Below are 27,751 nucleotides of genomic sequence, written 5' to 3' on the forward strand. Positions count from 1 at the left end.
ATGGATTAAATTATGGATTAAATTCCATAAGCACTAAGGCAGACATTCTACCCTTTCACTTCCCCCTAGCCCCTATGATTATCCTTTACTCCCCAAATAGCTGATGGTGAGAGTCAGAGGGCCCATGAAGACATAGGAAGGTTATAGTGAAGAATGTGAATCAGAGCACCTGTCACTGTATGGAATCAACCACAGTGGTCAAACTATTCTGGAGGTTCAACAACAACAGGGCATAGAGGCTAAGGCCTTCCCCTGAGGTTGCCTCCTGGCACTGATATTCAGAACTGTACTGACTCTGAAGGTACAGGTTTGCTTTAGACACTATGGCTAATATCTGCTGATAATGCCCATCATGAATCTACTGCTCTTGAGTTGTAGTATATTGGGAGAGGGTGAAAAAGTTCTATCTGTCCACTCTCTTTATCTCATGCAAAATTTTAGAAACATATACCACATCCCCTTTAGTTATCTATTGCTAAACTGAAAAGTCCCAGACCCCTCAACCTCTCCTCATATGACAGGTGCTCCAGCCCCTCTTGCGTGATGCCAGCTCCATGATCCAACGAAAGCAATTCAAAGTTAATATTACTTTTATCTCCACTTCCATTTTCATGTTCTACACCATTTTCTCCTTGTTCTTCAATGCTTTCGGATTCTTCTATGTCCCGAATAAGAATTCTTTTTCCTTTGAGCTGTGTCTGAGATTTTGGTTCTACATCTTTCAGGGTCTCCTCAATATCTGAGAGATTGTTCTGCAGCACAAGAAAATATTTTCTGTAAAAAATGTAATGTACAATGCAGAGTCTTTTGCTGAGGCAGAGCCTATTCCCAGCACAAGGCATCTTGCTCTAGGAGAAGACTCCACCATTAGAAGAAGGTCTTACAGGGCTTTGATTTTTAAATCTGATAAACTAGAACAGTAAAGAATTGGACAAGGATCATCTCTCTCCCGAGACTATGTAGGCCATGGTACAGAATGGTATATTGTTGTATATGAGCTCCCACCGTTAGCCAGTAAGCCCAAAGTGCAGGTATTGTTCTGGTGATGAAGCAAAGGAGATCAGTTTGTACTTCACTGAGACTACCAGATCCAACTTGGAGGTTGGCATCTATAGTTATGTGTGAAAAATGTAGGTGGGGTGGGGTGGGCAACCTCACTTCCTGTGATATGGGAATGGTCTTTTGACATCACTTCTGGTAGGAGTAGCTGGGTGATGACTTCCAGGGGTTTGGCCAGCTGACATCACTTCTGGGGGTCCTCTACATCTAGAGAATATTTCTGGGGGTCCTCCATGGTCAAAAGGTTGAAAAATACTGGTGTAAAGTAATACATGGCAAGAAAAAAAAATCCTACGTTTATTGTACTCAGATAGGGTTCAAATTGGATCTAAGAACCATGACACAAATCTCCGTTCATAATATCATTGCCTAAATCTATGATTTACTCAGAATATTTTCAGCTCCATCTCATGGTCAAGAACTGGAAAACGTACAGGAGAAAAATAAACTGCAATGAAGAATGGATTGCCCTCTCTTCTTCCTCAAAATAAATTGAGGAAAGACAATCAATTGGGTAGAAGGGAACTGAACTGTTCAAAATTGATTAGGGGAGGGGAACAAACTGATAAATTGATTGGGGGAACTTATCTGATGGAATTAATTGGGGGAAAGAAAAGATTAACTAACTCAATGGGGGGGGAAAGAGTAATTAACTTATAAAACTGATTAGAGAAATCAATCTGTTGAAATTAATTGGGGGGAAGGAGAAGATTGACTTATTGAAATTGATTGGGGGGAACTGAACTGATTGGAATTAATTGGGGAGAGATAAGACTTTCATTGGAGAGGAGGGAGTTAAACAAAGGATGAAAAATTAAGCGGGAACCTCTAACGGCCAAAAAATTAAAGCAGGAATATAACAACAACACCGCAAGAGGAGGGAATAGAAAGGAATAAACTGGGAAGTCAAAAAAATACCTTTCAAATAACAACAAAGAGTGGAAAGAAGAGAGAGGGAGGGAAAAAAGCCAATCTAACAAGGAGAAAGAAAAAAAGGGACAAGGGAAGGAGACACTTGAAATCCAACCAAAAAAGTGTCCTCCCCCGAATGGGAGCCAATTAAAATGTAATAATCATCAAATTAACCCCAAACTGGATAACCCTGAAATGCAGTAAGGCAATCGGGGCCATCGCTCTGGAACCTACCTGAAAGCAACCAAATAAGATTTAGAACCAGGGCTAAAAACCCTAGAATGCTATCAGTTGTCAACCCAGGGAGGAAGCACATTATTAAACATGGATAGCTCCCAAACACTGAGTGGAACAGAGGGCACGACAACATCAGAGGGGGACCAAAGGGGGTCAGGGATCCCAATAATAAGGGGAAGAGGCAGAGACAGCGGTGGGAGGAGGCTGGACAATAGAAGGGGCTTGAGGTATGACCATGCTCGAACCCCTTCTAATCTCCACCCCATCTCTCAAGCCACTAGGGTGGAGGCAAAGGCGAACAACCCACCTCCAACACAGATGCTGTGCAATGCCAGGTCAATTATTAACAAAGCCTCCACTACTTTACAGAGCTGGGAGTAGACACAGAAAGTGAATTAGAGGCCCCTTGGCCATCTTTGGAGAGAACAATGAGTCACTTCAGACGACTCTCACTAACTGAAGGGGACAGGATGCTAGCAGCAACAAGGCCAACCACTTGCTCACTAGATCCATGCCCATCATGGCTCCTAAAAACAATAGACATAAGAATAGGAGCACCTCTCTGGGAAATAATTAACCTCTCCCTCTCAACAGGAGAATTCCTGGAGGGTTTAAAAGAGGCAGTGGTACGCCTGTTGCTCAAGAAACCATCTCTGGCCTCACAGGAGCCTGACCACTATCGCCCCGTTTCGCACCTAGCATTTCTGGAGAAGTTGGTTGAAAGGGCTGCTGCTGGGGACCAAATGTCAGCATTCCTAGAAGAAACTTCAGCCCTTGACCCATTTCAGTCGGGCTTCTGGTCCGGACATGGGGTAGAGACAGCGCTAGTCGCCCTGATGGACAACCTCCAACGCCAGCTAGACCGAGGCAGGTCAGCACTGCTCATACTATTAGACCTGTCAGCAGCATTTGACACAGTAGATCATGAACTTCTAGCTCACCGCCTAGCCGACACCGGAATACAAGGAAGTGCCCTTAAATGGCTGAATTCCTTCCTCCAGGGCCACGGACAGAGGGTAACAATAGAAGAGAGAGTATCTAACCAACACCAGCTCACATGTGGAGTCCCACAAGGAGCAGTCCTCTCTCCTATCCTATTTAATATCTTTATGCACCCTCTGGCTCAGCTGGTACGGAGGTTTGGGCTGGGTTGCCACCAATATGCGGATGACACCCAGCTCTTCCTCCTAATGGATGACCACCCTGACTCTCCCCCAGAACCCTTAGCCAGATGTCTGGAAGAAGTGACAAAATGGATCAAATAGTCGCCTGAAGCTCAACCCTACAAAGACGGAGGTCCTGTGGTTGGGTAAGAAGGGTCCATGGGAGGAAGCGCGTCTGCCCAGCCTGGACAGTGTGCAGCTCATAGCAATGCACTCCACCAGGAACCTGGGCATGATCCTGGATGCTTCCCTCACAATGGAAGCCCAGGTCACAAAGGTAGCACGGCTGGCATTCTACCAGCTAAGCCAAGCTACTAGTGCCCTACCTGGACCCAGAGCACCTAGCCACAGTGATTCATGCGACAGTCAACTCTAGACTGGACTTCTGCAACTCGCTCTACGCAGGCCTACCCTTATCCTTGATCCGGAAACTACAGCTGGTGCAGAATGCTGCAGCCAGGATTCTCACTAAAACACCATGGAGATCCCACATTCAGCCAGTACTCCAGCAACTTGGCTGGCTCCCAGTTGAATTCCGGATTAACCTTAAGGTTCTGGTAATCACCTTTAAGGTCCTACGCAGTTTAGGCCCAGTGTATTTGAGAGACCGCCTTCCTACCTATACCCCCAAAAGAGCCTTACTCTCCACCACCTCCAACTGGCTGCGGATACCTGGCCCCAAAGATTCTTGATGCTTACTTTTGCTATAGTATTTTGGGGCTCAGCATGCAATACTTTTCGCAAATCTTCTGCAGCTGCCCTGTAATTCTTAAGATTCTTGTATACAGTGGCACGGCGCATAAGAGCTGCAATAAAGAGAGGGGGCATTAATGTAGTTATGATTCAGTTATATAGTACGTCATAAATCCTCCACAGCAATCTATACAACAGAATTGCAAAACAGGGTGTTTTATGATCATTAGTTCAAATTCTCTACTGCAAGGATACATAATAACTTAAAGAGCTGTTAAAAAAAATCTCATTTGATATGAAACAGAATCTTCATAGGACAGAGAAAAGGGGGGAAAGCTTACATTTTAGTAACATCATGATTTCACTAAGCTTATAGCACAGAGGCAGGCAATTTTCTTTGGCCCAAGTGTCAAAAAAATGCAACTTCTACCTGTGAAGAAGTTGGTGTGCTGAAGTATAACCCACTAAAATATATGTAATTAAAGGTAAAGGTATCCCCTGGGCAAGCACCGGGTCATGTCTGACCCTTGGGGTGATGCCCTCTAGTATTTTCATGGCACTCAATACGGGGTGGTTTGCCAGTGCCTTCCCCAGTCATTACCGTTTACCCCCCAACAAGCTGGGTACTCATTTTACCGACCTCAGAAGGATGGAAGGCTGAGTCAACCTTGAGCCGGCTGCTGGGATTGAACTCCCAGCCTCATGGGCAGAGCTTTCAGACTGCATGTCTGCTGCCTTACCACTCTGCGCCACAAGAGGCTCAAATGTAATTATAGCTGCACAGATATATATAATGTTTTTTATATATAAGTGCATGATGCACGTGAAGATTTGAAAAGAGCTTTTTGTTATGTGACTTACAACATCATCTGTCCTGGGAGAGTGGGGAGAAATGAGAGCAAGTGACCGAGCTCATGCGCATGGGAGGACAAGAGGAAAGAGATCAAACGTCTATGTAACTAGCCTGTTTTACTTTCTCCTCCTCTTCCTCATGAAAACGTATTGTCTAGCCATGAGGGAACTTTCTAGAAGAGTCCTCACATGCCAAGACTGAAAGTACCTGCACACACATGGGGTGTTTTTTTCTAACCAGAAGGAGATCTCTTTTGCTCTCAGGAGTGAGTTCTCCATCTTTTCATAGCTTGCTCATATCTCAGACCCTACATGAAGTTAAGAGGAATGATTTTCTGCAGTGAGTGTAGGTGAGTAGTGGAGGAAATTCCAAGTGTCTGTTGATACAACACGAGCACTAGGCTGCCACAAGCTTTCTTCAACAACAAAGACATGTGTAGGGAAGCCCTTAGCAACAGTACTTAATCGGTGTCTTGTGAACAAGTTGTTCCCCACTGTAATTAAGGCAGAACATATACTTTTGGGACTCACTGTTCCACAGTATGTTTGATTCTTTTGAACTTTGAAGATATATATTTTGAAGATATATATGTTACACGTCCTGAATCACTAGCTTTTAAGATGAGGTGCATTCCATAAAGCATTTAAATGGAAGCACTTTGTCAGTTACATTCCATTCATATTAAATGGATGGTGCCAGAACTATATTTTCAGAAATAAGTATCTCATTTTACCTTTTAGATTTCCAGGGTCCATTTTTAATACAGTCTCACAATCCTGAAGTGCAGCCTGCCAGTTCTGAAGTTTTATTTCTGCCTGAGCTTTGTTATTGTAAGCTGCCACACTGGGGCATGCGGATATGCTCCTACAAAACAGGAAACCTATTAGGCAGTGTGAAATTAACACATGAACTTCAGTAAGCTCATGTTTCAAAGATCGCCGATGAGCTAACTGTACAGAATATGGAACAATGTATAAAAGGGTCCTAGATTTTTTATTATTAAGGAAAAGCAACTTTGGGAGGGGGTCCTTTGGAACATAAAAGGAACAGGGGAATGCTTCATTATTTCACTAAAAGTAATTTCTCTTCTCCCAATGATCCCTCCAGCTCACAAACTGAGTTCCTTTCCTGCCAAGTTACATAATGTGTGTTTTCCCCTGCTAACACAAGTTTTGAATTAGCTTGGATAGGAAGTGATTTGGGAAGGAGGAGCTAGGGAGAATGTCAAACATTGCTCACACTATTTTTGTGCTACAAATTCCTACATCCCTCTCTCCCAGCTGTTTATCTTTAAACATTTGCACCCCCCCCCCCAAAAAAAAAAAAGGCATGCAGGGCTCTCCTATTTCTGTATAATATGTAGTTATCTCCTGGTCTGTTACAAAAATGAGATATTAGTAATGCAATTTCAAATATGAGTCCGAAGAACATTAACAAAAGATCTCATCCTTTTAAAAACCCTAATACACAGCAGTTTAGAGAATAACCCAAACTATAGTTTTAGAAGAGGGATGGGGAATTCCGTCATTCTCAGGACTCTTGCAGCTGTATACCCTGAAACTCATCTCTACACTTCTTTCTATAATTATATACTCCTCCAGGAATTGCTGGCTTAGATTTATAATTTATTTCTTGCTGTATATGTATACAAAAACACTGATATATGTATCCTGGTATATATGATTCACTATGCCTAACAGGGAGGATGGAATCTTGGGAGAGGATCCTGGAATAAACTGATACTGGTAGGAAACAGCTTCTGCTGGAAGAAAAAATGCAGATAAAATTAACAAGGATTGAAATCCTATCAACCTTTTCCTGAGAGTAAGCCTCAGTGAGTAATGGGTATTTACTCCCAGTATAACAGCTTAGGCTTGCTCTCAAGATGTCTCAAGTATTACTGTGGTGGCAAAGCTAAAGAGCTAGTCTTGGATTTGGCAAATTCACATCCTTAGCTAGTGATAAACATTAGATAGACCTGAGAATCACTCTCTGAAGTGCTGCAAGACCCATCTGACTAGGTGGGTAGGGAGCTGTTTATGTTCTTTTTACCACAGACAGGATTTTCATCATGAGACTTTACAAGGAGGAGACATGTGTACATTTAAACATCTCCCTATCTATACCCCCCCAAAGAATGTTCCATTCTTTGAATACCAACCAGCTTGTGGCCCCTGGCCCTAGAGAGATACATTTGGCCTCAACCATGGCCAGGACATTTTCCATCCTGCTCCCTAGCTGGTGGAGTGAGCTCCTAGTACACATCCAGGCCCTGTCGGAGATGGCCTGCAATATGCAGCTCTTTTGCCAGGCTTTTGGTTGGGGCCCAAATTAATATCTACTCATCTACTAATTCCATTTGTCCACACATCCAGTCACCCATTTACTCCTAGGCTAGCCTGACCTTTCTTGGGGATACTGCACTAAATCTGCAATGGAGGAATTGCTGTTGCCATTTTTAACCTGTTTGATACTTATGTTTAATTAATTTTAAATTTAAGTTTATCATTCTAATTATTTATTTTCCGCACAACTTTGTACACTGCTCTGAGCTGGAGGGCGGTCTAAAAATCTAATTAGCTCCCTCGTCCACAGGCTAGAACAATATATGTCAAAATAAATCATATTACTTCAAGCTTCTAAGAAGCTATTGTCTGGATAGCCTAACCTACATCACAAGGCTGTTGTGAAAGTAAAACACCATAATTCTTTTTTTCAAAAAAACCCCTGCATATTGAATAAATGGCCATACACCTATAACAGCACAAATCGATTTGTACAATTTAAAAGAAAAATATTTTATTAGTTTCCTCGGCACATGTTACTTCTTTGAAATGGAAATAATCACTTTAAAGCTGCATATCAATATTCCCATCTCAAACAGATTGCTGCTCTTGCTGTACCAAAATATTACACACACAATTAGACTGATTCAATTTCCATGCAGTAAACAGCTTATATGCAGGATGGCAACCTGCACTCACAGCCCTTAAACTACTGAGCAGCTGGTGTTAAGAGACTGTGAAGTGCAGAGGTTGTATCAGAGTTACGCGGATGCAACAAGAGCTCCCAACTTGGAAACTGAACACCATTTTGAAATTCAGCTTATTCCATTCGGTCAACAACGTTCCATGAAAAATAAGATAACAAATGCCATCCCAATGGAAAACAAAGGCTCAAGTAGTGTCCACTCACCGAACGTAGTAGGCAACTGCTTCTTTATAGTCACCTGTGACAAATGCTTCATTGCCTTTCTCCTTTTCACGATTAGCAATAAAATTCTTCTCTTTTCTGGTCATCCCTGGAAATAGCCAGTAAACACTGAAAGAGTAAAATGTACCAGCCAGACCACAATATCTGGACATATCACTGGTGCCATTCTGTTTAGGTTGCTATAGAGGGAAAGCTGAAACAGGTCTCTCCTACACTGGCAAGAGCTTCCTTCCTTCTTTGCTCTAATGTGAGCAGCAAGCCCTAGCTTTAAGCAAGAGGCCAGACCTCAGTCGTAAAAAAACATGCTTTGCATGCAGAAAGGCAACAGTTCTATCTCTGGCATCTCCAGCTTAAATCATTTCCAGTTGGAAGGCCTGACAGCTTGGAAACTACCGCCAGACCGCCAGTCAGCATAGCCAGAGCATGACAAGATAGATCAATAGACTGACTCAGTACAAGGCCGCTTTTTTATGTTTAGCTGACTGTTTATATGGTTTTGCTCTCCTTTAAATGATATACTGTTTGTATGGGGTTTTAAAAATATCCGTGCTAAATGCTTGCTAGTTGCATTACTGATCTCTTCAGCTTTCCCTAGCAAGTAAAAAAGTACACAACACAAGATGCATTTTTTTATACTTCACTCTTAGATGTTAAGACATTCTGTTCATTGTGTGTTGGCAAAACAGGGTAAAATATTTGGCTCAGAAAGCATGTGAACAATGGCCTCAGCCCCTGCACTTCTTGAAAAGCTGCTCCCTCATGGTCCCTCTGGAACAGGTGAGGGAAAGGAATTTCTGAAATCTAGTGAACCCAAGCCCCTGGATTTACATAGGAAACCATGGAACTCAAGAAGTACAATGCAGATAAGCCAAGCCTGTACAAAACTGTCATTATTTTATCGTTCACCAATCTATCCTATTTCTGAAAACAGGATTCCTTCTCTCTCTTTTTTAATGAGAGACAACAAGCAGTAACTATAGTACTAAGCGATCATTCACAGGTACCTGTTGTATCTATGTTACTTTTGGGTAAACATCTGTTAACATCAAAGCAGGCTTCAGATTTCTCTTCTTCATGGCATTCCTCAATTCTGGAACACTCCTTCTCCACGTCGAACCTTAAATTGAAGAATGAAATCTTCCAGATGCCATTATAACTTCAGCTTACTAGAACACAGTTTAAGTGTATGAACAAACCTACATACCATTGAAAGATTGAACACTTCCTAGATGGGAGCTAACTGCAACAGCAGAAACTAGCAAAATGTGATTTCTCCCCCCCCCTTCAAATCAGGATTTGAAGCTACTGTGTCATCTTGATTCATAAGACAGCAAACTGCCAGATTCAAGTACCTTCAACCTACACTTTGCGAGCAAACGGAGGCAGGAAGGAGTGCATGAGCCTGAAGACTTCCTGGCTTGTTCTCTCATATCTACCCATCATATTTTTATCCTGCCCTTCCTCCAAGGAATTCAAGGTGGCACACAACCTGTGTTTTATCCTCAGAACAACCATCAGAAGAGGTTAAAATGAAAAAGTATGACTGGTCAACCAAGTACATTCAGAATAATGAGGATCTGTTGTTCTTGTTTTGGGGGGGGGGGGCAGAGTTTTTTTTCTTCATTAGACCTGAATGCTCTAAAAACAACAGAAATCCTATGCAGTTACTGCATAAGACTACACTACTTCATAGGACTATAATATGGCTTTACCTTTACAAGTGTAGCAAACCTGATGTGCCCCAGAAAACATGTTTATCCTGCATTCCTGCTGAAAACCTCAGCACAGATGTGGTTTGAACCAACCCCTGGAGAGCAATAGTTGCCAAACAGCACTGTGCAGAACTCTTTTACCATTGAGAAACCCCTGAAACATTCTTCAGGCTTTGAGAAACTCCAGAAGTGATATGATGGTACAGAATATGGTTGGGAAGCTTAGCTGTGCACACATCTACCCAGGTCCCTCTCCTTCCCACCTCCTCCAGGACCATCATTGGCTGACGTGGCCATATAAGGTTATATCACCCAATATATATTTAACAAATTTTAAAAATTTAAAAACATTAATTAACTCCCACCCATTCAGGAAACCCTGTCCAGGTATAAAAGCTTGGGGGGGGGGGGGAGAACACTGCAGGTGGTACTCCAATTTTCAGCTAAACTGCCCAATGGAAGCATTTAGTCCGCTGTGGACATTTCATCAGTTTGTAAGGAAGTTTGTGGTTTGATTCAGAATTTGTGGTTGAGCCAGAATTACACCCATAATTTATTCAGAATAGCTACATAACCCTGAATTCTACAAGCACTATGCCTATTCAGGATTCATATATGTTAGTCCAGGGGTAGTGAAACTGCAGCCCTCCAGATGTCCATGGACTGCAATTCCCATGAGCCCCTGCCAACATTTCCTGGCAAGGGGTCATGGGAATTGTAGTCCATTGACATCTGGAGGGCCACAGTTTGACTACCCCTGAGTTAGTCTCATCAGGATGATGCTCGGCAGCTGAAAGTGTGACAGCTTATCCTAAAACCATAGATCTGAGGTACTCTGTGAGTTTGGTTCTACGGTGCTCACCAGATCATAAACAGCAGTGAACTGAGCTTTAACTATTGACAAAAAAATGCTAAAGTTGTGATGCCTAATTTTTCCGCTACAGAAAATAAATATTATAATAAACATAATAGTTTTAAAAACTATCTACCTAATGGGCCTATAACTGACTTTCAGAAATTAGTTAATGGTATCTGACGTACTTGTCCCACTCTCTGTAGTCCCTTGGTATGTTTTTCTTCATTTTTCTCTTTTCTGAAGCTTTGCCCTACAAAAATAAACAGTTGCTGTTTCTACAAACATTTTAAATATTAAAAAACTCATCTGAGAAACAAACTGTTACAACAAATTCTAAAAAGAGAGGGGGAAATGCTAGAGTGGGATCCTGTGTTGAACAAGAATACATGGATTAGAACTAGCTTCAGATGTTTTCCGATATTCCAGTTTTCTTCAATAAGCCCACGGTGGAACAGCATGCACTGGGTTTCTTCTAAGAACTGGGCTTGGGGAACAGTGTTCTTTTACAGGAGAAACCAGATTTGCACATACTGATTGGCAAACCTTTATGTCAATCATGATGTTATTGCCCAGATTAAAAAACTGTGCTGTACACAATGCTGATTGCCTGGTCCATATGTCAATCACAGGAACACTCCCCTGCTTCAGCAGAATCAGCTGAGAGAAATCTTGATCTTGAACAAACTATTGAAGAGCAAAAGTTGCCAAATTCCTTTCATAAAAATATGTTCTAAATATGGTCCTTTTTGTTTCAATATATCATTTGCAAATATTTCAATAGTAAAAATCCTAGCAAAGAAAAATGCAAGAAACAACAAGTGTCTATTTATTAGGTAGAATAAAATATATATTAAATAGTTAGTATAGAAGCAAAGTCACACCTGGATAGTAGGCCCACAGTTATTTGAATGGCGAACTGGTGGCATGTTTTCCAGGTTGTCTCTGAATACTTCAGTAGCATACTGCATTTTATATTCCTCTTCTTTCATATCTGTAATCCAGTTCTGAAACATGCAGGCAATATTACTGCATTTCAAAATGTGAAGCACATACTTTCCCAGTAACCTTTATTTTTAATATGGGTCTATGATTCTAAAACTTTTAATTGCTGAAAAAATGCTGGATGCAAAGGGGAAAATATCATTTCTCCGTCCAACTAAATTATCTGATCTGTATAGTGATATTTTAAAAATGTATTGGTCAAAGTTATGAAAACACAAGCTTCAGTATATTTCAGCTGCAAGGACCCAAGACAGAAAATGACAACATAGGCAGATTCTATCAACACACTACTAAAAATAATACATTTATTGACCTGCCCCTCCATGATACTTAAGAACCAAGCTGATGCTATGATGAATGCAATGTTTATGCAAACTACATTAACTTCCTGTTGCTGGGTCTACTATGAATATAAAAGGGATACAGAAATTAAAAAGGGGCCGCATATCATAACTATATATGTGTATATATTTTTAACAAAGGATGTATGAAACAAAAAGCATTTCTAACCGATACCCCTTCATTATAATTTTAAAAACACTATCCATAAAATACAATAATACTTCTAATGGGATACATTTATATTCAACATTTTAAATTTCCAATGCCATAACTAATATGTTTTACATGATTATTGATTTCATCTTTATTATATATTCAGTGTTATTATATATTATATTTTTGCCACCTCTATCTCCTCAGTGTAGCTTTTAACAATTAGTAACACATCAGAGTACTGAAAATATGTAATATATCTCATAATAAGTAGGTAGAGGATATTTCTGCTCAGAATACACTTCTTAATACATTTATAAGTGTCACAATATATTTATATAGTTTTAAAACTGTTTTGTATTCTAAGTTTGTCTTTTTCTTGCATAATAAACATTCTCTCCTTAAATTTCAGAATTGTTCTGTTTCTCAAGCAGGTTGTTAATTTCACCATTACTACATAGTTGGTAAGTTTATTTTCCCGTTCTAAGTTTGGACAGGAGCCTGTTTTCCATTTCATAAACGATTCTAGCCACTGCCACCATGTATCTGAATATCTCTTCCAATACTTTTGGTAGTTTGTTAGACAATATTCCTAAAAGGATATTCCTAGCTTTCTGCATTTTCCCATGTTTATCCTTCCGATATTTTTGTGCATTTTTACAAGTCTACCATGTACAGTAAAAGCGTCCATCTATTTCTTGAAATTTCCAACATTTTCCTTTATATTTTTAATATATTTTCTCAATATCTTTTGGAGTAATGTACCATCTGAAAAACGTATTATACCAATTTTCTGTTAACATCTGATGGGCTGTGAACTTTTTTCCCCATAAAATTTCCACTGACATAAAGGTAGTTGCTCTCTAAATATCTGCACCCATTTAATCATGTTCTTCTTCTCTTTCAAACTGAAGTAATAACTTGTATATCTATTGTAATAAGTGATCTTTTGTTTTAGTAATCAGCTGTTTGAACTCAGTCATCTGTTTTAGAGCTCCGCCTGTGTTGATGATCTTCTTTAATCTTGAAATTGACTCATATAGTAGCCAATGAATGTTGATTCCTGAGTTTTCCCTGAGCATTTCCCATATTGCCATACAGTAAAAAAAGTTTTTATTTCTCATACTCTTATCATGAAAACGTTCTGTTGGGGACATGAGCAGAGAATCTTGAGGATTCAAAATGTTTCAGCATATAAACCATCTTCTCAAAAGTTCATCTCTTATTTATATGATTCCTTTGTTGTGTTATGATCATTTTGGTTAATTTCTTTAACCATAAATAATTGTGTAAACCTTAATCAAGGTCTGCTGATTCAAGTTTTACTATTCTTTGTCTTGAATTTTTAATCTAGTCCACAATCCTGACCAAACTGCTGCTTGCTAATATAATATAATATTTATTTATTTATTACATTTATATACCGCCCTCCCTTTCGGCTTTACATAATAAACTCTCATAAGGTACAATACAATAAACATTTAGTATAGAACTTATGTAACAGTAAAAAACTTATGTCAAATTGTGTAATAAACAACAGTATTCAATAACAACAGTATCAAACACTGCAATAGAATAACAGGACTCAATAACAAACAGTTTGATCTGTCTGCACTGTGGAACTGCTAACTCCACTTTCTGATTTCAGTGCATTTAGAAGGCTACAAATCTGCTTAGGATTTGCACTATAAGGGTCTGGTTTTGCACTACCCCATCTATGACTTACAAGAGAAGGCGTTGGCAACAGTGAACCAATGTTGTATTGTTGTATAATAAATTTTAAATAAAATACATTATAAAATGCCTTAACAGCTTTATGCTGTGGAGCAATAAAGAAAAAAAATTAAATAAAGGATTTTACGCAGAAAGGGAAGATGAGGACAGGATTCACTGGGGTATCTAACCAGATGCTAAATTATCATTTTAACACAGTATAGGATGTAACTATAAAATACCTTCATTTCATCATTTATTTTTTCCCATTCCTCAGCAGTAAAATCAGAAGCAGTAGCTGCTGGTTTCTCTTTTCGAAGAGCTTTACTGTTTGGAGCCAAAGATGCTATGTGTTTTTCACAAAATAATGTAAGATCAGGATAATAGCCTTCCTCACCAGACCTTGAAATAAAGACATGTCACATCACTGAATGATCTGAGCATATACATATCAGTGTTTCATGTTTTTAGAGTACAAATAGTAATACCTGCACTAATGTCTTACTTTTCAGAAATACAATCCACTGGGGAAAAAATTTAGCTGTATGGCAAAAGCTATGAAATGAGAGATGATCTGTTGGCTTCTAATGTCCAAAGCATGTTTTACATCTACATGATTGCTTTCTTCCTAGTGACAACCTTTCAAATATTTAAGTGAAAATAATTCCAATACTTTAACTTGGCACTTGGAGGAGGGCACGGAATGGTTCCTGTTGGCAATAGAGGATCAGACCCGCTGTAATGGGTTTAAACTACACTACTGGCTAGATAGGAGAAATAAAATTTTCAGTCAGAGTGCCTAAGGAGGTAGTGAGCTCTGCCCACTGGCAGTCTTTAAGCAGCAGCTGGACAGATATCATATATGCTTTAGACCAGTGGTTCTCAACCTTGGGGTCCTTGCCTGGTCTCTTCCGCGGGGTCGCCAGGAGAGGTTGGCGGTGGTGGGCAGCGGGCGGCAGGCAGCAGTGGGCAGCAGTGGCGGAGCTATGACACTGGCCACCTCCACGCCTCTTCCAGATAGTTGTGCACTTGCACGTGTCCCCCACACGTACGTGTGCATGCCGCCACCACAGCTGGGGTTGCGGCGTTACGGAGATTGAGAATGGCTGCTTTAGATTGACCCTGCACTGAACAAGGGGTTTGACTAGATAGCCTGTATGGCCCCTTTCCAATTCTATGATCCTATTACCTTAATCCTTGTTAAGCAAAATAATTTCAAAAAAATATTTTAAATGTTTACCGTAATATCCTCAGAATTTTTTCCAAATGTTTAACATCAGTGCATTTTTCAATGAATTTGTAGTCTAGATGTTCAATGGGAATTTGATATGTTTTTGTTGTTCCTTGGTCCAGTAAATATGAAACTTCCTCAGCACTCATAACTAGAAATGTAAAGCATAATTTTACATCAGATTTTTCTAGTGCTATTAAAATACGTTGTTTCATATATTTATGGGATGCTATAGCCACAACCTTGTCATTTTTTGCCACCACAGTGAAAAATTCATCAATACTTCAGCCTTCTGGATAGCAAATTGTAACATTAAAATTTCTATCACTTCTCCACATAAAGATTTATTCCATTCTGTCTTTAAAATGACAAGTTGCAAGACAAAGAATGATGTCAGAATAGACGCCCTCTTCAGGCTAAAATAAGTTACAGCAGCAACTTTTTCAACATTTAGCAACTATTGCTAGGTAGGTCGGTACTATTGCGTACATAGTAGTTCCTGGGAATCTAGAAGGTATTCGAGATCAGGCTCAGACTCACAAAACACCACAAAACGGTGGCTACTGCTTTGCTTTCATTTTCAACATATGTGACCAGTCCGAGAGAATATTTCAAAATCTTCCATCTTTGTTCAGCTCTCAAAACTTAAAGGGATTTTTACACTTTGCCCTCATTTTTAAGATGGATGCCAACTAGGCAAGGACTAGAATTAACCGCTTCCAAGAGACAGTTCGCTTCCAAGAGACGGTTCTCTTCCATAGCCCCCATCTCCTTCAGCAGCTGATTTCCTTGCACCTCCTATCTTGGGAGAGGGGGGAGAATACAATAAGTTCTCCTTAAGTTGAAGAGATATACAAGGAAACAGATACATAAAACATACTGTACCGTATTTAAGAGATCTGTATTACAATCATCTAACCCCAAACAAACTGAAGTTCCATTCAATACTCCACTCTATATGCATTATCAAGGGTAATATCTCTTACTTTTCTTGGCTGTTGTAAGGATTACAAGGTAACATGCAACAAGAATTGTGAGAAAGGGAAACAATTTGATACACCCACCAACCTCCCCTGCCTGGAATATCTGAACTCTATGATCAGGTCAATTCCCCTCCCCTCATCTCTTGGTATTCTATGTCTCTGGAACATTATTTAGGGCTTGTTAAAATATTTTAGGAGTGTGTAGGGGGTTCCTTTAATTTATAGTATCCTATTTTTACACATAACTGGAGAGACTCCATTTGTAAACAACCTGGTATTGCAACATTCCATAGACCACCCGTTTATTATTACTAGTAATGATGGCGAGCATGCAATGCTAATATTATTAGGAAAAGGCCAGACTAATGCAAGTCTAAAGTGTATCTTCTGGACTGTACATCATGACTTGCAGAATTCTGAAAACAGCCTTATCCTTCACTGGCGGATTTGGTCTTTTTGACTCAATAATTCTATAAACTATAATATTTTCTGAATTCTTAATCTCTATTAATTTGATTTCCAATAGTCAACATTGGATCTTAGGATTGGTTAAGTTTTTATGGCCAACACCTGATGACATGTCAGAGTATCACCTACCATTTTGACTGTCTCATAAATTACTTCAAGAATCCTTTCGGAAACTTTAGATAGGCTCCATAGCAAACATGGAAGCTATGCCAAGAGTAGGGAAACCTAACTTTTGTTATGCAAATAAGCAGATGGAATGTACTGTGGTAGTGGAGACTATGTAAATATGTGAGTGCAGATATGTACCTTGCAGGGAGATCCCTATATAAATCCACTCAAGAGTGCAAATAATTTAAATGTATTAGTGATACAAGGGGGGAGTATGCCTAGAGAGTAGGGATGCCAGTCCCCAGATGGGGCTTGGGAATCCCCTGGAATTATATCTTCTTCCCTTCCTCCTTTTTGTGACCTGTACCCCCCCCCCCTCAGGCTAACATCCCCGAGGTCATACAGCGGGACACAACAACTGTGAGCAGAAGAGTCCAGGGTCTGCAGGGGAGTTACGTTGACTGCTGCCACCATCAATTGTATTGTTTAAATTGTATTGGGTTTTAATGTCATTTTTATACCTTATTTTAAATCGTTTCAAGCCAGCCGGGCCAAGAGTGGCAGTCTATAAATCAAATAAAATATGCATATATATCTCCAGACCATAGCAATCAGACCTCCTGAAGAAAATGGCAGCTTCGGGGGGTGGACTGGACTCTGTAGCATTATTCTCCACTGAAATCCCCCCCCACTCCCCACCCCCAAAATCTCCAGGTGTTTCCCAGCCCAGAGCTGGCAACCCTAAATCGCTGGAAGCTCCAGTTCCCTCCCGAACCCTACTGGCTTATTTCAGGAGCAGAAATCCTTTACAAATAGAGGGGGAAAAGCAGATTCGGGAAACAGAAGAGTGGATTTTTGAGTATCAGAACTGGCAGGCCTTTGGGAAAAGAGGGTAGTTAAGGGGAATCGGTTCAAATGGCTAGCCACAAACTTTGAGTCCAGACCAACACAGATTGATTCCAGGCGTGCGCTTCCGCGTGCACGCACACGAGTGTCGGGGGAAGTGTGCATGCACACGCCTTGAATCAATCCGTGTTGGGCTGAACGGGGCCACCGGACTCGAACCTTGGGCCAAGAGGGAGCTCTGAGAGACCCGGGAACGGGGCAGCCAACGGGCTCACCTCTGCTTGCTCCGTGGGACTCGGGCAGCAGCGACGGCTCCTTTCTGTGGCCGGAGCCCGACTGGACGCCGATCTGGGGGAACGCAAAGGGCCCGCTCCTGCCAGGCCGCGCCCCGACCCGCTTCCAACAGAACCCGAGAAGCTGCCGCTGGGCCGCCGCTCGGTTGCTATAGTAACTCGGGGCGCTTGCACATGCGCAGTCCGCTAAAACGACGCTTGGGCGATTCCCGCACCCATATTAGAGTTGGGGGGGGGGAGAAAGTTTCATTGTGTGCTTGACGCTTCCCCCCCTCCCCTTCATGCCCTGGTCGGGGGGGGGGGGGGCGGTTCCCGTTAATGGAGGCCTTTGGAAAGAATATAGGTGTGTTGCTGCCTTCATGCCCATCTCCGTCCGTCGTTCTCTCCATCCTAGAAAATTCGAGTCCCAAGGGCACCTTTCAGACCAACCAAGATTTATGCAAGGCGTGAGCTTTCGTGGGCATGCTGCGCATTGATGTTGATCTGCCCCTACTCCCCAAGTGGCCAATGATGGGGTTTCTCAAAGCCTGAAGAATGTTTTAGGGCAGGGGTTGTCAACCTGTGGTCCGCCAGAGGTCCACGGACTACAATTCCCATGAGCCCCTGCCAGCATTTGCTGGCAGGGGCTCATGGGAATTGTAGTCCATGGACCTCTGGAGGACCACAGGTTGACTACCCCTGTTTTAGGGGTTTCTCAGTTGAAAGAAAGTTGAGAAAGGCTGCTCTAGACAGCATCAAGCAGGAGAGTCAGACTTCAATGTGCACGCGTGGAAAGTGAGATGCTTCGAGCCACCGACAGAAACTAGGCATGAATGGGAAACTATCGAGGACCGCAAGGGGTGGCTGCTGGGGCCACACCAGAAAAAAGGCAGGTTATTGATGGAATAAATGATTTTGAGACTGAATAAAGCTGAAGCCATGCACAAGATAAAATTGGGATTTTACTGCAGTTCCTTTATAGCAAACCACGTCTGTACAAGCTTACACTGTGTTTGGTGAAGCTATAGACTTAGAGAAATACTATGTTATGATACTTCTAGGCACTCAAACTGAATATGAAGGGACAGGTCATTCCTGCAGACTTACAATCTTAATGAATTTTGTTTTTTAAAAAAATCTTCATTTCACTGTTAGCAGGCTTCAATGCAGGGTTAAGTAGAGAAAACATTTTAGATTTAAATTAAGCAATGCTGTGAAAAACACCAAGTAATCTGAAAACATGACTAAATGTAGCTGTACTCTTTAATTCGAAACAGAAAAATATGCCCATAATATGTACCAGGAGGGGGGAGATAAAACCAATCAGAATTCATTATTGGAAGAAAAAAAATGACTCAAATGTTTGAATATAACTTTTATTGTGATGCCTGTATGAAAACATATGGTTTCCCATAACAAACATGACATTAAATTTAGCGTACGAAGAACACATTGAGAGAAATCATAAGCATCTCCAAATTCTTCATCGGGCCACAAATACAACCACTACAGAAGAGTTAAGGAAAAAAGTTGGCAAGCATGTAAAAAATTCTAACCCTCTATAACCTACAAGTTAGATAGGCTGGTTACATTTAGTTGGAACTAAACAGCTCAATCATCGTTTTGCTTAAGTGGGCCTTACACGGCAAAGATGTGGGATGTGATGAACAAGACAATAGGCATTAACATTTACGCTTTTTCTTTCTTACGCTGATGTCCAATGGATCTTCAGCATCTAAATTTAATAGTGCTTATTTGCAAGGTAATGCATTTAGGATTAGTACATAGGTATCATTGACTGCAAGGGGAGTTAAGCATGTTTAAAGCACCTTATGATAAACTATTTTATCACCAGCTCTCAGATCCAGTTCATAAAGTATAATTAATATCACTAATCAGTCTAATTTGTGAATATAGGGAAGGGTATAACCACATTTTCACAACAACTCTGTTTAATTCTATATAAGGATATTTTAAAAACTTAAACCTATGTAAATTGCAAGATTTGAAATGGACTATAGACTTGCAGCATTAGCAGAAATAAGTTTGCTGTAGTAGTGCAATCTCACTACAGGAAAAATGCTGAAAGCTCAGGCAATGAAACCAGCATGACAGAATTAAGACAGCCATTTAAAGGATACATCTTTTTGTTCTCTTCTTGTACATTATTCTGTAACCACACTCCCTGCATCGAATAGTCTCTTTTGCATTTATTTCATTTTCTATATGACATCCTGAAAGTTAAAAAAACAATAATTTGCTAGACCAAGATTAGAAGAAACATTAGAAAGTCAAGTTGAATCCAGAATAAAACCATGATAAAATAAGAACTGTAGTTAGCACTTTATGCTACGACATCTTCCCACTTGTATGACTGCACAGAACACTGACAATAGCCCAAAATCTATTACCAAAAATACAGGGTGGTTAGCTTTACTAAAATTCTGCTGTATTTTTTACAAACTCTGCGGGCATTTCAGCAGCTGGGACTTGTGATTGCAAGCTTAATTCTTCCTGTGAGTAGGCTCCAATGAATAAAATGGGACTTGCTTCTCAGGAGAGGGATTGCTCCCTTTAGCAGTTGGAATAGTAGTAGAAGAAAACACAGCTGGCTTTTATACTCTGCTTTGCACTATCTGAAAAAATCTCAAAGCAACTTGCTTTCCCTTCCTCCCCCAGACTCCCTGTGAGGTAGATGGGGCTGAGAGCTCCAAGAACTGTGACTTGCCCAAGGTCATCCAGTTGGCTGCATATAAAGGAATGGGAATCATCCGTTACCTTTATTGGCATTCCACAGCATTACAGCCTCCAGATTAGAGACCACCACTTTTAACCACTACACCACTCTGCCTCCAAATATCCAACTGAAAACTTAAATTGCTCAATCATTGAGGCATGTTTCCAAAATGAACAAGATGCATGGACATAGAAGAAAATTACAGTTCATTGACACCATACTATAATACAATAAATTGACTAGCGAGCATACATTACACATCCCAACTACCAGTGTCTCATGGATTTTAGAACAATTATACAGGGAGCTTACTTTCACAGACATATATCATAGTTTGTGGCTTGAGAGGTGGCAAATCAATCTGGGCGTCCATATTCTGTTAATGAAGAAAAAGACAGAATACTCACATGAGTTACGTTTTTAAAACCAAGAAGCGTTCCTCCTAAATCTAATTCCTAATGAGGGCGGAGGCAGGATTGAAAAAACCAATCTAGAAACAGCTGCGCCTTAATCTTTACTAAGTAAAGACTCGCGTAGGTAACGCAAGATGGCTTTTAAAAAGAGGTTGCCGACAAAGAAAAAGTGTAAGCGGCAAATGGAAGCAGTAGCTTACCTCCCCTCCAATGCTAGCCCGTGACTAATGCCTCGTGCAGAGGACTAAAAAGTCTGTCTCACAAACATCCGACCCCCCCCCCCAAAAAAAAACAACCCAAACCAGAGATAAAGTATACATGGCATACGCAATAGGATAAGGACTACGCCTGTTCAACAAAAGCAGTTCCGCTGCAACTGATTAAATAACCAGTCAGCAGAACACCATTAGGAGACCGCATCACCACGCGTGCATGTGGCGCAGTGTGATGACGTCACACTACCCCAAAGCAGCCAATCAGGATCATCTTCAGTGTATGCGGCTTTTTAGCGTGGCCGCTTGTGCCTATTAGGGAATCGAATCCAAGAAGAGACTGTGGAAGTTAATGGGGTTTACCGGCAACCTTAGCGAAGACTAGTTCAAATGTTACTTTCGTGATACCGATTTTTATTATTTCACTTCACAATAATCCTTTTTGTTTTTTTAGCATGCAGAGATTACACATGGCTATATACTTTTCTGCTTCCTGAGGGTTCTTCCCTTCTGACTTCAACTTCCTGGCTTTTTCAGCAGAGTTCCCCCCCGGCCCCCAGGGATCGTTTGCTCAGGGGCTTCCCCGTTGCTGCGGCTTATGGTGTCCAGCATGTTATCCGAGGCACTTTTCAAGGAGTACGCAAAATGCATAACCCAAATGACAGTGATGAGTATGAGCTTTGTCTCATACGGTCGGGAGAATCACATAACGTGGTCGCTTTCAAATTTTGCAAGCTTTATGCCTAGGCTGCATTTGGACAGGCCATCCCAATGGAAGGACGTGCTAAGGGGAAAGGCTCTTTCTGCTTAAAGCCTGTCAGCATACCAGGCAGCAAACCAGCCTTACTGGGAGATGCATTCTAAATCCCTTGGTCAGAGACCCTGTTTTATGCCTGCTCCTCCCAGGGAGGTTTATTGGGAAGATGGTAGCAGAGGGTTTTATTTTTATTCTTATAGCCCTTTGTTGGCCATTCCAAATTTGATTTTCCAAGCTCCTCTGCCTTGCACTGTTCCTTCCTGCCCCAGATTTGCTGATAAGGGGGCTTATTCTGCATCATGAACAGTCCAGTTTAAACCTCAAGGCTTGGCAGTTCTTGCCTGAATTGTATGATATCCTCAGCTAGAAAGCCCTCTTCCAGGTACTCATACTCCAGGAAGTGGATCTGGTTTGAGCAGGTCCCAGGAGCTGTCAACTTTTACCTTTAGTTTTTAGTCTTTAGTCACCTTGTCTTTAGTCTTTGAATACCTGCTTTCCCTACCCCATAGGAGATTGGCTGTCTCTAAAGGTCCATCCAGCAGCCATTTCAGTATATCATGAGGGTTTTGTTATTGTTATGTGCGAAGTCATGTCCGACCCATCGCGACCCCATGGACAATGATCCTCCAGGCCTTCCTGTCCTCTACCATTCCCCGGAGTCCATTTAAGTTTGCACCTACTGCTTCAGTGACTCCATCCAGCCACCTCATTCTCTGTCGTCCCCTTCTTCTTTTGCCCTCGATCGCTCCCAGCCTTAGGCTCTTCTCCAGGGAGTCCTTCCTTCTCATGAGGTGGCCAAAGTATTTGAGTTTCATCTTCAGGATCTGGCCTTCTAAAGAGCAGTCAGGGTTGATCTCCTCTAGGACTGACCGGTTTGTTCGCCTTGCAGTCCAAGGGACTCGCAAGAGTCTTCTCGCATGAGGGTTTAGGAGGTTCTTAATGTAAAAACTGCCCCAAGGTTTTCTCAAGGACTAGCTCAGTGTGTTTCCCCCTATTCTTCATGTTGTTCCACAGTGGCCTCTCTCATTTGTGCTGGCTCAGTTAATGAAGTCCCCCTTTGAGCCTTTGGCTTTGTTCTCCCTGGTCTTGCTCTCCAGAAAAGTGAAGCTGAACACAGAATTTCACTTACCTATAACTTGTTCATCAGTTTCTGTGCAGACATACATTCCCCCTCTCCTGCCACTCTGTGAGCTCACATGGTCATTCTGTAGGAACATGTTTTATTTATGGCAGCCTGGCAGGAACTGAGGGAAGAGGGGCACCTGCCTCTGGAGCATGTGAAGGTTTGAATGGGAAACAGCATTGTGCATCGACTCCAGAGGGAGAACTTATTGGAAGTCAGCTTGGTTAAGAGTGGCAGTTTCTAATCTGAAAAGCCAGGTTTGATTCGCCATTTCTCCACATGCAGTCAACTGGGTAACCTTGGGCTAGTCCTGTTAGAGCTGCTCTCACAAAATTCTCTCAGGTCCACTGTAGAGATTTGTCTAATCTTGTCTCTGCTCCTAGCTGTTGGGCACACCCAGGCTGGGGAACGGTCAAAAAAGGTCAGTCTCTGGTCTCTGTGTAATCATCAGAAAGACAGGGTTTCTGTAAATAGCTAATCTCGAGAAACCTTCCTGGCTGAAAATTAAGCCATGTCTTGCACTCTGATAATAATGTAATGTGTACACAAACAAAAATCTTCTGTAAACTTTCATGACTAAAATGTATATTGCAAATTCTGCTTTCCTGTGGTGAAGAGGCTAACCTGCTTGAGAAGGCAAGCAAGCTTCAAGGAAGCTTCAAACCAAGCTTCTTCAGAGCAAGCTAGCACAGAGAGAGAAACAAGCCTTGTGTCTGTCATTACTTAAATCCACTTGTCTCACACGGAGTCTGTTGTGTGAAGATGATTGTAAGCCGCTTTGAGACTCCTTTGAGATATAAAAATCAACTCTTCTTCACAGAGGGTCTGGAAGTGAGTGTCATTTGAGCAGGAAGTGCAGCTTTACCTACATATTGGATGCTTATTTTTTCCTGAGCATTTATGGAAGCAAGGTAGGCGGAAGAGTTTATATAGTTTCTAGTGAGGTGGTGGAAAGTGCCATCATGTTACAGTCAACTTAGGGTGACTTGATAGGGTTTTCAAGGCAAGAGATACTGAGAAGTTATTTGCCATTGCTTGTTTGTGTGAAGCAACTCTGAACTTTCTTGAACTCTGAACTCATCCAAGTATACTGAGATCTGACAATTTTCTGAGATTTGAGCTAGCTCAGGCCATCCAGATCATGGCCCCTTTAGTGGTCTACCCATGCAAAAACAGGCAGAGTTGGAAAATGTGTGAGTAGCAAACTGCATGCCCAGTTTATGCAAACTATGTATACGGCAGTGAAATCCTGCACACAGTTTGCTTGAACTCCACAGAAGTGAATGGAGTTTAAGTCATAATAATTATGACTTAAATAAGTATCTATCATTATTTATTGTATGACATGTCTGTGATACAGCCAGGAGATCCTCAGATTGTCTGATTGCCAGGCAAGAGCCATTCAGGGGTGGTTTGTCATTGCCTGTCCCCATATCATGACCTTGGTAATCCTTTAAGGTCTCCCATCCAAATACTAGCTAGTGCCAGCCCTGCTTAAGCTTACAAAATCTGGGCTATCCACTTAATGTATCGGGGTGTATGTGTGAAACCAATCAGAATTCACTACTGGAGAAAAAAGGAAACTAAATAATTGTATAATTTACAGCATCAGTATGAAAGCATATGTTTTCCCATAACAAAAATGACATTAAATTTACCATATGAAGAACACACTGAGAGAAATCAAAAGCATCTTCAGCTTCTTCACCGGGCATCAAATACAACCACTATAGTAGAGTTAAGGAAAAAGTTGGAAAGCACGTAAAAAATTCTAACCCTCTCTAACATACACAATGGACAATACACAGACAGATGAGTTTCCATATGCACAGGAACATCTGCTAAACACTGGGCTTAATGGAGACCATTTCCTTAACTGGCTGGCCATTGGCCAATGCAATACATCAGTCACTCAGTAGTAAGCCAGTGCAGCATACCTCCCATACACTTCTCATAGCTATTGCTGTCCTCTCCACTGTTATGGTCAACCACATCTACAGTGAACAACTAGTATACTTCAGTGTGCATGCAGATGACGTAGCTAGTGAGGGGAAATAAGACTTCTTTGAACTCTGTGCTGAATTCCTGATCTGGTTACTACATATTTTGTGCTTACAAAGAGAGCCAGTTTGGTGTAGTGGTTAGGAGTGCGGACTTGTAATCTGGCATGCCAGGTTCGATTCTGCGCTCCCCCACATGCAACCAGCTGGGTGACCTTGGGCTCGCCACGGCACTGATAAAACTGTTCTGACCGAGCAGTGATATCAGGGCTCTCTCAGCCTCACCCACCTCACAGGGTGTCTGTTGTGGGGAGAGGAATGGGAAGGCGACTGTAAGCCGCTTTGAGCCTCCTTCGGGTAGGGAAAAGCGGCATATAAGAACCAACTCTTCTTCTTCTTCTTCTTACACAAAGGGACTGAAATATACCCTGAACACATCTTACAAACCAAAAACAAAGCCGCAAAAAGTGAAAATCCAATCTCTTGCAACCACAGCCTTCTGTCTTGGTGGTCCAATCTTTATACTTTTATGTAAGTAATACCTAAAATGACACCCCCCCCCCCCAGTTAGATACACTGGATACACTTCATTTGAACTGAACGGTTCAATGAACATTTTGCTTAAGTGTGGGTTGCAGCTAATATGACAATGAAGTAGGCATAAGCATTTATGCTTTTTCTTCCCTGCACTTATGCCCAATGGAATTTCTGTATCATCTTTAATCGTGTCCAGGATCTACTGAATTTAATAGTGATTATTTGCAAAGTAATGCATTTAAGATTAGTATATGGGTTTCACTGACTTCAAGGGGAGTTAAAAGCATGTTTAAAATACCTTGAGAAATAATTTTATCACTAAACCTCAGATCATAAATTACAATTTACATACTTAATCTATCTAATTTATGTATTTAGGGGAAATGGTAACCACACAAATTTTTGTTGATTCTATATAAGGACCTTCTGAAAAACAACCTCTGTAAGTTACAAGATTTGAAATTGACTACAGACTTGCAACATTACCATAAGTAGATATGTTTGCTGCAGCAATACAATCCCATTTGTAAAGTGTTAAAAGCTCGAGCAGCTAAATCAATATGTTAGAATTAAGATAGCCATTTAAAAGGATACATCTTTTTGTTCTCTTCTTGTACATGATTATCCAACCACACTCTTTGCATCGGATGGGCTCTTTTGCACTTATTTCATTTTCTTTATAACATTCTGAAAGTTTAAAAATCATCATTTTGCTAAACCAAGATTAGAAGAAACATAGGAAAGTGAAGTTTAATCAAGAACATAACCATGGTAAAATAAGAGACATCTTTAAATTTGCACTGAGGACCGCCCAAGAACCTATCACAAAAAAACAAAAAAAACACAACCCCAAAAACACAAGATTTTGTTTACTAAAATTCAGCCCCTTGCTGTATTTTTTAAAACTGTAACAACATTTCAGCAGCCAGGTCTTGTAAGTACAAGTGTAATTTTTCCTGTGAGTAAGCTCCAATTAATAAACTGAAACTTATTTCTCAGTAGACCTGTTTAGGATTGCTCCTGTTAGCTGTTGGAATAGTATCTAAATAAAAAATTTAAACAAATAAAGCACTGAAGTATGTCTCAAAAATGACTCATAAGTATAGAAGAAAATTACATTTCATTGACATCCTATAATACAATCAAATTGACTAGCAAGCTTACATTATACATCCCAACTTCCAGTGACACATGAATTTTAGAACAATTATACAATGAGCTTACTTCCACAGATATATATCATGGGCTGCTCCTTGGGAGGTGGCACATCTTTCTCAGCGTCCATATTCTGTTAGTAAAGACAGAATACTCACACTAGTTACGTTTTTGAAAACAAGCGGCGACCCTCTTAAATCATATTCCTAATGAAATGAGGGGGTGTGGTGTGGAAAAACAACCTGGAAAGACCTGCGTCTCAATCGTTACTGAATAAAGACTTGCGTAGGTAACGCAAAATGGCTTGAAAAAAACATTGTATGCCGACAAAGTGAAAGCGACAGATAAAGGCGGTAACATGTCTCCCCTCCACTTCTAGCTCACGACTAGGACTGGAGGGGACTAAAAAGCCTCTCTCACACCCCTCTCCACAAAATCCTGTTTAACGGAAACACTTCCGCTACAGCAGATTAATTAACCAGAACCAACAAAATTCCATTACCGGATCGCGTCTCCATGAGTCTACGTGGCGCACTGTGATGACGTTTGCAGTGTCCTAAAACAGCCAATCGGGATCCCTCTTCGGTGTAGGCGGCTTTTCAATGTAGATTTGTTTGCCAGACCGCCTCTCTGTTAGAGAATCGCATACCGTAGCTGGTTTAGCGGTTCGTCCAACATCTGAAATATAATCGGAATATTTGGGTGTTTTTTTCTCCTCACTGAACAAAGGACTCAGAGGAGACTGTGGAAGTTAATAGTGGTTTGCAGCATTTTAGCGAAGACTAGTTCAAATATTACTTTCACTATACTGATATCGGATTTCACTTCATAATAATCCCTTTTTAGCATGCAGATATTGCACATGTCGATATTTTATGGTCCCAGCACATATTGTTTTCTAAATGTTAGTATGTCCAAAATTTTGAAAACTGGAACATACCATGCAAGATTTAGCGAGATTTACAGTGTAGGTTTGCACTGCTATTTTCCAAAGGAGGTTA

The 27,751-nt window shown here is 41.0% G+C and overlaps 2 protein-coding genes and 1 long non-coding RNA gene across 4 annotated transcripts in view; all 3 read right to left on the bottom strand.

Moving 5' to 3' along the window:
- Positions 1-17,978, bottom strand: part of SPAG1 (sperm associated antigen 1) — a 37,861-nt gene extending 19,883 nt beyond the window's left edge. Inside the window, exons 1-10 of the mRNA XM_077351798.1 lie at positions 17,820-17,978; positions 15,149-15,290; positions 14,151-14,310; positions 11,580-11,702; positions 10,884-10,948; positions 9,135-9,247; positions 8,113-8,218; positions 5,651-5,781; positions 4,071-4,177; positions 590-752 (exon numbers count right to left, since the gene is read on the bottom strand). Coding sequence (XP_077207913.1) covers positions 590-752; positions 4,071-4,177; positions 5,651-5,781; positions 8,113-8,218; positions 9,135-9,247; positions 10,884-10,948; positions 11,580-11,702; positions 14,151-14,310; positions 15,149-15,288 — 1,108 coding nt within the window. The 5' untranslated portion in view covers positions 15,289-15,290; positions 17,820-17,978. The remainder of the gene's footprint in view (positions 1-589; positions 753-4,070; positions 4,178-5,650; positions 5,782-8,112; positions 8,219-9,134; positions 9,248-10,883; positions 10,949-11,579; positions 11,703-14,150; positions 14,311-15,148; positions 15,291-17,819) is intronic.
- A 1,200-nt stretch (positions 17,979-19,178) lies between these two features.
- On the bottom strand, positions 19,179-21,447 carry LOC143844538 (uncharacterized). The gene is made up of 4 exons (XR_013234021.1): positions 21,294-21,447; positions 20,866-20,929; positions 19,958-20,050; positions 19,179-19,322 (listed from the first exon to the last, which is right to left on the bottom strand). It is a non-coding gene; the product is annotated as an uncharacterized LOC143844538 (long non-coding RNA).
- A 3,190-nt stretch (positions 21,448-24,637) lies between these two features.
- On the bottom strand, positions 24,638-27,376 carry POLR2K (RNA polymerase II, I and III subunit K). 2 transcript variants are annotated; one of them, XM_077351809.1, is made up of 4 exons: positions 27,253-27,376; positions 26,820-26,883; positions 26,190-26,282; positions 24,638-24,785 (listed from the first exon to the last, which is right to left on the bottom strand). In XM_077351809.1, the coding sequence occupies exons 2-4, from the start codon at positions 26,878-26,880 to the stop codon at positions 24,763-24,765; spliced, it is 177 nt and encodes a 58-aa protein (XP_077207924.1). In that variant the 5' UTR covers positions 26,881-26,883; positions 27,253-27,376; the 3' UTR covers positions 24,638-24,762. The 2 variants fall into 2 exon arrangements, with proteins under 2 accessions (XP_077207924.1, XP_077207925.1); XM_077351810.1 differs by lacking the exon at positions 27,253-27,376 and adding an exon at positions 26,993-27,246.
- Between the last annotated feature and the right edge of the window lie 375 nt (positions 27,377-27,751).

The sequence above is a fragment of the Paroedura picta genome, chromosome 9 (assembly GCF_049243985.1).
Source record: "Paroedura picta isolate Pp20150507F chromosome 9, Ppicta_v3.0, whole genome shotgun sequence".
Taxonomy (NCBI): Eukaryota; Metazoa; Chordata; class Lepidosauria; order Squamata; family Gekkonidae; genus Paroedura; species Paroedura picta.